The following is a 9,514-nucleotide window of genomic DNA, read 5'->3' on the forward strand; positions in this document are numbered from 1 at the left end:
TATATTATTTATAATTATGTATTAGATATTGCATTTCGTAGATGATATAATAAATTCTTAATCCAGAATGTAAACAGGAATTACTGAAAATAATTGCTTTTGTATGGAAAAGTTCACTTAAGGAGAAGATTGAACGAGATTGCCATATTTTGCCAATAAACAATAATATTCTACGCACCTTATCGAATCAACCATATTGCACATAGGAAGATGTCGAGCTTCTCTGATCTAGGCATTGAAAGACTCAGCAACATTGAAGTACATTTCACCCCATTAAGAACCTTTAAATAGGTAATTACTCTAATGCATGACATTGATTTTTCGTACAACCAATTTTGTGCTTGTACAGATAAGAGTAAGAGTTGGTTAGCATAATCATCAAATTCGGAAGCAGTGAAGGCATAAGCAATCTTTACAATCAGGCTCCAGCATTCATCTTTCAATGCCCTCCCAGGTAGGCTATTTGCTTTAAGGAACTTTGCTTGTAGATGTCATAGATAGTAACCATGCGGGGAGGAAGGGAATACCCTCACAATAGCATTGATAAGGCCCTTCGACTTGTCTGAGATGAACGTAATGATTTTGTTATAGTTTTTTTTACCATATAATGCATCACCCAAAGTCGATATAAACCACGTCCAATTCTCGTTTGTCTCATTGTCCACAATAGCAAAAGCTAAATGAAAGAAACCTTCATTACCATCCTTGCCTATGGTGCCTAGTAGGATACCACCATATCTACCAAGAAAATGAATTCCATCAAGGAATAACAGTGGTCTACAACCCTTTCGGAAACCATCAAGGCTTGCATGGAAACAGAAAAAACCATGCTTAAACCGCTCACCATCCCAATCAATTTTGACAATGCTTCCTTGGTTAGTTTTAGCAACCTTGCCCGCAGCCGCGTATAATAGTAATAAATCGCAGTTTGCGATATCACTTCCATGTAGAACCTCCCGCAACATCTCTTTACCCATCCAAGCTTGTTTGTATTGAAGATGAACATCGTGATCACGCAGTATATCCCGTTGTATATCCACAACCTGATATAGTGGATAATCCCGGAGTTTGTTAAGTACCTGCTTACAAACCCATCTCTTTGAAGCTTTTGGATGAGATGCTGTCGCAATGCCTCCACCACATGTATGACCACCCTGTGATGTTTTGATTTTAAACGTAGCAAGATTACCTTCTCTTGAGGCATGGACTCTCCATGGGCAGCCACCCGCAGTGCATACAATAGTAACTCTATCTTTGTCATTTTTTATGAAATGAAAATTAAAATTGCATTTGATAGCAAAATCGCATAGAACCTCCTTGAAGTGTTTTGCATCTTCATAACGTTGGCCAACCATTGTCACATCATGATCAGAGCTTCCGCAAGAACTAGAGATTGGCATAGGTCGCATGGATAAATTTGATGACGAGATGGGCCAGGGATTGGATGAAGTGCTTTGTGAGACAGGATCTCTTGTGATGCCAATATTAATAATAAACAGTTAGTCATATTTATGACCAAATACATGTTATATTAAATGATAAGTAGATAATGTGACCAATAACTATAGAAAATAAATACTTTCAAAAGTTTATAAACAAGAATGTACGAAGGTAAATATGATACCTTATATGTGAATAGGAAAAATGAAAGTTAGAAGACAAGATAAATTGGTAAACAGGAATAGTATTATGTAAACGGTTAGTGTAACACATGATGGTGAATATGACGCATCCAAACTGCCAATCATTCCATCCACAACATCTACAACCATATCAAATACATTTTTATTGAACATATGGTGAATATGGAACATCTGTTGGAAGTCACTTTCGGAGCTAATTGGAGATATTGTCTTGTGCTCATCTGGAAGTAAATATTTCACTCTCACCCGAGAAGCTTCAAGATTCCATCGTTTGCATAATTCCTCAAGTACTTGCTCCCATCCAGTCAAAACAATGAACTTCAAACATAGCCCTCGCCCTTATATAGGGCAATACCATGAAATGTGTCCATCCAAGGCCTACACACTAAGAAAAAAATTACACCAATGAGGGCGACATCAAGAAAAACAAGCACCTCCGGGAGGGTTTCTTACCGTCATTTTATCGTCGGCTTCACATGAACCCACAAGCACCCAAGTAACGAAAGGAAAAAGAAGCTACTGTCCTTTATCATCAACTTCACATGCAATTGCAAGAACCCTAGTAACGAAGAAGAAGAAGAAGAAGAAGAAGAAGAAGGGACACTAGTAAGCAACAAGAACAAGAAGAACCCTAGTAAAGAACAAGACCAAGAAGACGAAGTAGAAGAACACTAATAACTAACAAGAACAAGAAAAACTCTTGTAAAGAAGAAGAAGAAGAAGAGGAAGAGGAAGAAGAAGAAGAAGATGATGATGAAAACAAACTTCTTATGCACGACTGGGAGGACACGTAACCATGACTGACAAGACTTGGCGCCATTCTTCCCACCAAAACACTCAAGGACAATTGTGGAATTAACAAAAAAATTCACGGTGCAAAGTAACAACAGGGACCAAATGGCATGAATTTAAAAAAGTAAGGACTAAAAAGTATATCAATTTGTCGGAGGGACTGCAGGAGATATTTAAAAGGTTTCAAGGACTAAAAAATAATTTTTAAAATTTTTAATTTTAAGTAGAGGCAATATGGTATTTAAGTTGTCATGTACTTCGATAGGATTTTTGTACTATGCTTTTGGAGGTACAAAAAAATTAGTCAGTTGTACTATACTCAATTAACTGTTTGTGATGTACTCTTACTTTATTTGTTTATTATGTATTATCCCTTAAAATATTGAGTATTAAACGAATCATAAATAAAAGAATATATATATATATATATAAGGTTTAGTGAAAAGATACCACAAAATTCCTTAATCCATAAGCATGGTTCATACATCACAATCTTTAGTTAGATTTGGATTCACAACATATTTGTTAAAAATTCATAGATATTACTCCCATAGCAAGTCCTAAATTATTAGAACAAAAATATCTAAAGATTTTTTTTACTGATGTTTTTAAATTTAAATTAAGTTAATAAAAAAATATGTATCATTAATTTATTAAAATCATAGGCACACGTCATGATATGTTTATGGTTTCGTTAATGACCGGGCCCACCACTCCAAAGAACACGAGACACCACCTCGGTTCGACTTCCCCCTCACTTTCACAAATTTCCGGGAAAAATTGGAACTCATTTGGCGGGAAATTCAATTTCTTCGATTCCATTCCATGTATTTCCCGCGACCCGTCTCATGATTCTCCATCGCACCTCTAAAATCTAGGGTTAGGGTTAGGGCTTTCTCTCGAATCTTAGTTCTTGAGATGTACTCCAGCCAGCAAGATGGCGGCGCCGCCCTCTTCTCCGGTGGTGGCTTCATGCCCTCTCAGGCCACCCAGACCCCTGAGTCTGGCTTTTCCAAGGTCGGTGCTACCCATCAAGATCTATAATCTAGGGTTTCGTTCTCATTCTCTTTTCCTATTTTTCTTTTGAGCAGAGCCGCGGAGTCCAAGGCGTGATCCCGCTCACGGTGAAGCAGATCAGCGAGGCGTACCACTCCAACGATGACAAGTCCAACTTTGTCGTCGATGGCGTCGAAGCCAGCAACGTAATTGTTACCGGGATCTTGCTCTGAAACCCCTAACGCTAGCCCTAATACCTTTTTTTTTTTCTTTCTTTATGGCTAATTTCTTTTGTGATTTGGTGATAGGTGAGGCTTTTGGGGCTTGTGATGAACAAGGCGGAGAGGGTGACCGATGTCACCTTCACCCTTGATGATGGCACTGGCCGGATTGATGTGAATCGATGGTGCGGTGATCCTATTGTTTTTTCCCCTTTGCCTGTTTAATTCTGGATTATCTTTTGATAATTGATGTTTGATCCATTTTTTAGGGTTAATGAAACTTCAGATACGAATGAGATGGCTATTATTCAGTAAGTATTTTAAAGATCTTGCCTTTGAGTTCCTGATTGTTTTTCTCGGTTACTGTACTATGTTCCATTTATTACATGAAGGAATGGGATGTATGTGATCGTCAATGGTAGTCTGAAGGGATTTCAGGGCAAAAAGCATGTCGTGGCCTTCTCTGTGAGGTGAGTGTTATTTGCTTCTCTCCTTTTGGTTCTTTTGAGTGGTGTTTTCTGAAACTCTTAATTCTTTGGGACTGATTATAGGATCAACTCTTATGCTGATTTTAGTTTCCTTGCTGCATAATTTTGATGCTTGCTGGTGTATCTGTGGTAAAGACTCGTGATTACATTTTTTTTTTTGGTGTGTGGTCCTACTCTATGTACAGCAGTGAACTGCTTTTTAATGTGCTCTTTGCAGTGGTTCTGCTTTATCTATTTCTCCACATTACTTGCTTCCATTGTCAAGCATACTTTTATTTTTATCTTTTCATATAAGCTGGACAATGGGAGTTAGTCTTCCAACTATGCAATCCATGTTTCTTGTTGATGTTTTGTCTCGTCTTATCATTTGGAATGCCTTGTGGTACCATTGCACTTGATATTGTCATCTTTGAAGCATTATTTGTGTTTCTATTTCATGTTATTTTTTAATTGATAAAATTAAGCATCCTCGTCTATGCTATCTGTGGGATCCTGTGCACAGGCATTGTTGATCCCCATAAGTTTATAAGTAGCAGATTTTCTGGAAATTTGAGTTCTGATAACTGATACTTGGTGGGTATATGTAGACCTTTTTCTATTTATGATATGATGTTTGGTTATATAGATTTGACTAGTTTCATCTCAAGTCAACGTTATCGCAATCTTTTCAAATCCTGGTTGCTTATAATAAAATATGATCGTTGTCATGTGGTGATCTTTCTAGCATCCCATGCTCCAGTTACTCTAAACATTTTATTGCAGATTATTTTTTTCTGACTTAGATAGTCTTGAATGTCTTGGTGGGATTTTCATGATGGTTTTCTGTTGGTTTTACCAATATTAATCTACCATAAATTGAAATCAAGTATCTCACCAAGTTTTTTGATTTATGACTGTTGTATTGAACCCTCACATATAAGGTTGCCTTTTTCTCTAGTGAGCCATGTTGCTAGTGGTTCTTCCGCAAGTGGACATGTTTCATCCAATGATGCTTGCTAGTGTTAATTGAAGACAAGTATCACTGACAAGCTTAAAGAAGTTCTCATGTTGCTTCATCTGAATAATTTAGACTCTGGAATGTTGAAAGTTAAAGTTGGCTAAGATAGATCTTGAAGGTGTAAAAACCTTTTGAATGGTGCATTTTGCTTCATTAAAACTTAGCCTTAACATTTGTATTGCTTAAATTCCTACCCTTGTTCTCTACTTGCAATCTAGTCAATACACTCACAAAGATGACAAGTTGGACTAATGGTTTCATTTTTAATCAAGCATATCACACTAATTAAAGTTTATTGCTTGTGATTGTTCTTGCTGGCATCTTTTTTTGGGGTATATGTTATTTAAAGATACATGCTTGATGTTTTGAAGTTTTTGATACCTCATGCTATTCATTAAAATTTGGGCATTTTATTACCTTGAAAATTTAGTCTTGCTTTTTTTTCCTTGCAATGCTTTTTTTGTTACTGACTTGACAATAACATTATGCATATGATGTCTTTAGGCCTGTCGTGGATTTCAATCACATTACACTACACTTCATTGAGTGCATTCATGTACATCTTGATAACACTAGACCAAAGGTTTGTTACCTCGAGTCAATGCTTCCTCCAATTATTTGTGCATATTATGCATATTTTATCTTTTTCTTGGATGATCTACAGGGAGCTGGCCTACCTCAAGCTCAGACTAGTTCAATGGTTCAAACTCCTATTAGGAGTGATGTAAAAGAGTATCATAGCTCTCTTCCCAATCAAGTGAGCTTAGCCTGCACTTTCTATGTCTATGTGTGATTTTGGTTCTCAACTGCTAGATAAAAAAAATTTGACTTATGGTTTTCCTTGCACCAGTTTTCGTCGCCCACAGGGGCAAAGGGCTCTGAGACTGACATCTATAAATTAGTCTTGGATGTTTTTCAGGAACCAGCAAGCCTGTAAGTTGTGAGAATAACTTGTTAACAATTGGCATTTTGTAATTTTTTATTTTATTTTTTACTAAGCTAATTTTACTATGCATGATAGAATATAAGGATGAGACGTGTAGCCTGCTTCTGATTCATGATAGAATATACTATGGTAACTGATGAAATGTTACCTTGTGCTTCCATTGATATAAGCATCTTCGACTCATCATACTATGGGTGCACATACTTTCTTGGGCAGCTTGTGCCATACAAAGACATCATTGTTGTCTCTTTATTTTGACTGTAGAATTCCCTGTTTTTAATGGATTATTTATTCATTTTCTAAAAACCGTCAGATTTCTTATACTACGTAGATATCATTGTGGTGTCTGAAATACCTTACCCAGTTTTTTTTATTTGTTTATTTATTTATTTATTATTTATTTTTTTAAGGAATGGTGCTGCATTTAAATATTACTTTTTTGCTACTGATTCTGTTTATTTCAGATATTTATTTTCATTCTAAGTCTGCTGACTGTTGGGTTATTGTTAGTGCCCGTGACCATGGATTGCATGTGGATGAAGTTGTTCAAAAACTAGGCATACCAATCAACAAGATCAGGTCCGTCACCCTTCCCCTTCACTTAAGCTTTTTTGTGTGTTGTTTCTAATCTTGATGTGATCTTGTAGGGATGCAATTGAGTACCATGTTGATGTTGGTCATATATATTCTACGATTGATGACAACCACTTCAAATCTGCATGCAACGGCTGATGGAAATTTAATCCTTCTCCTCATTTGGATAAAGAATCTTTTGGAGGTTGTCTGCTTTGAAACTGAAGAAATCTATATGACCAAGTTTCTTTTTTTAATTTACTAATTGTCCTTAACATAGATTGTGCATCCTATACACTGAAGACAGTTGTGAAGTTACGTTACTTCCTCAATGCTTGTGTCTTTGCAAACTCTAGGGGAGACAAGTGCTTTAATCTTTTAATGTATATCATATGTTTATGTTACTTTGATTGGCTAATGTTGTGATGTATATCATGTATTCTGAAGTTCTCGCTTGATCCTTTTTTGTCAAATGCGATGAGTTGGTGTTAGGCAATGTTATCACACCCCAATCGCCCCGCATCTGATAATGTCTCCCATCTGGAATTTGGATGGCATAGAGGGGTGGCAAAGGCCGAGATATGGCTTAGCCCGGCAAAGCATGTTGAGTTAGCTTACTTGGCAGGTCAGGCCGGTAGCTATAACTTGTCCGTATTGTAGTGGGTCTGGTTATAGGTTAAAGCGTTCTAAACCCATAACTTGGTTGGTTGATTTATTTATTTATTTTTAATTTCAAAACCTTTTTATTAAAGTGTTTACTCATGAGATTTGAACCCATGATGGTTAGTGTCACGGCTTTCCCGATCGCCCCAACGATCACCGCGCGGCGCTCGTCACACCACCAAGGCGCCGAGCCAGCCTCCAATACCTGGGACCAAAAACAGCCCAAGAACTAGCAAGCAACCATGCCCTATCAAGTAAACAAGGCTAGTAAACATGCAAGCACAAACAAAGGCATCACCAAAGGTCCAGGATAGATCATCCTCACATCACACCAAGGATACCCGAAGAAACCCACACAAGACAAGGAGTTTGAGAGAAAAGATAAACTCTCAATATAAATGGATCCGAGATACACCAGAAGCCAACAACACAGCCAAGACCTTCTCTCCACCACGAGATGAAGGTGAACAAAGCCCAAAGAGCAAGCTTCTTCTTCCAAGGAAGCTCAGCCCATACTTGGTCTCTAGTTGTCCATACAAGAGGAAGGAAAGGGGGTATTTATAGCCAAATACCTCCCCCAAGGATAAGAGAACCGGCCCTTAAATCCTGTGGCCAAGAATCACTTAGTTGTCTCATCACAACAAACACAGAGCTACAGTGCTACAGTACCAAGAAGCACAGTTGCTACAGTACCGCAGACTCAGCCGGCCACCATCAGGATCGAGCTACAGTGCCGCCCATCGCCACTGTTCACCTGATCGGCAAACGGTCTCGGATCACCCGGCCAACGCGCCCCATGCTCCCGGTAGCGTGCGCCTATCGGACCGCGGGTGCCGATACCCATCGGTAGTCAGTTAATACTCAGCCATTCCTCTCGGTAAAGACCCTCGGTAGCGCGCCCATGCGCCTAGTGTCATGCTGGCTAAGAGCTCCCGCTTCGCTTGCCCTATCTGCTGACCGACCGTACAAGTCCATATCGACCGTACTGTCGATACTAACGCCGATCTGGCTCCATTTGGCCCATACTTAGCCAAATATTACCTATCCCGGTTCCTCGGTCATGATCCCATTACCACGCGCATCATGCTCCGCACGTTGCCTAGAGAGCTCTCGGTATTGCGCGGCATCACGCCCGCGCATCCGTCGCTCGGCATTCCCGGTCGGGATCCTTGATCATATGCGGCCACTACCTGCACATAGGTCACCGGACGACTAGTGCGTTGCTTGGACTTTGATTTTGACCTATCTTGGCTTCATCGGTCATCCTCCCTCGGCATAGAACCATCCACCGCCGAGCGCATAAGGTGAGACCCTTACAAACCACCCCCACTAGAGAAAGTTCGACGCCCTCGTCGAACGGGGCTAAGGGTTTATATTAACCTTATACGGCCAAACTAATGTCATTAGTCGGATTTCCACACGGAGTTTCCAAAGAACGTCTTCTTTGGCTCACACCGCCTTTTAATTTCCAACTTAAGTTTTTACCACAAAACCCAAGTGGAATATTGAGGTTCATCATCGAACTTCAATGTCATCGATCCGCCGATGACGTCTTGACACCATGACAGGGAGAATCCGTTCGCCATGTCAATCACCATCACAGCCCACTAGCACCCATGCTTCTTTCGTTGCCATCTTAGGATAGTAGGGTCACGAAGCTTGCCCTCGGCCAAGCAACCCGCGCTCATTCCCGCCCAATCTCAGCCAAGCACACCGCCCTTGCCTCTGCCCCTTCTCCGGCCAGACAAACTGCCCATGCTTCTGCCTTTCCTGCGGCCTAGCGAACACTTGCTTCTGCCAACCAAGCTCCCCTACTCCTATACGCTAGCTCTAGCAAAGGGACTAAACAACCCAGAATTGCCAAAAAGAGCAATAACACATGACAACAAAGAGGGACTGCCCTCATGGTTACATAAAAACAAAGGCGTCAAAACATACACCATTCAAAAGAGCATACACACATACATAACCCTTTTGACATATAAACATCCCGATGCCCTCCTAAGCATCTAGGTATACGGGCTTTGTTCTCTGTCCCGCAGTTCCCATCACATCGAACCCAAGCGGACAGTGGATTCCTTGGAGGATGGCTCGCTCTCGTTGCGGCCACTCCGAACCGGTACGATCGCCATATTCTCCTCTGAATCCTGTGGAGCCTGGCTAGGACCAATACCATCACGGCGGCCTGGGGAAGG

The 9,514-nt window shown here is 40.0% G+C and overlaps 2 protein-coding genes across 2 annotated transcripts; one reads left to right on the plus strand and one right to left on the minus strand.

Moving 5' to 3' along the window:
- Positions 1–491: 491 nt before the first annotated feature.
- LOC120284111 lies at positions 492–1,409 on the minus strand. Its single transcript, XM_039290915.1, has one exon. It carries the CDS (start codon positions 1,407–1,409, stop codon positions 492–494), a length of 918 nt encoding a protein of 305 aa, XP_039146849.1.
- A 1,766-nt stretch (positions 1,410–3,175) lies between these two features.
- LOC120249852 (replication protein A 32 kDa subunit B-like) lies at positions 3,176–7,103 on the plus strand. The gene is made up of 10 exons (XM_039258530.1): positions 3,176–3,452; positions 3,527–3,637; positions 3,740–3,837; positions 3,922–3,963; positions 4,045–4,122; positions 5,642–5,720; positions 5,802–5,894; positions 5,988–6,070; positions 6,594–6,662; positions 6,731–7,103. The coding sequence occupies exons 1-10, from the start codon at positions 3,354–3,356 to the stop codon at positions 6,813–6,815; spliced, it is 837 nt and encodes a 278-aa protein (XP_039114464.1). The 5' UTR covers positions 3,176–3,353; the 3' UTR covers positions 6,816–7,103.
- The last annotated feature ends 2,411 nt before the right edge of the window (positions 7,104–9,514 follow it).

This window comes from Dioscorea cayenensis, chromosome 19 (assembly GCF_009730915.1).
Source record: "Dioscorea cayenensis subsp. rotundata cultivar TDr96_F1 chromosome 19, TDr96_F1_v2_PseudoChromosome.rev07_lg8_w22 25.fasta, whole genome shotgun sequence".
NCBI classification, from domain to species: domain Eukaryota; kingdom Viridiplantae; phylum Streptophyta; class Magnoliopsida; order Dioscoreales; family Dioscoreaceae; genus Dioscorea; species Dioscorea cayenensis.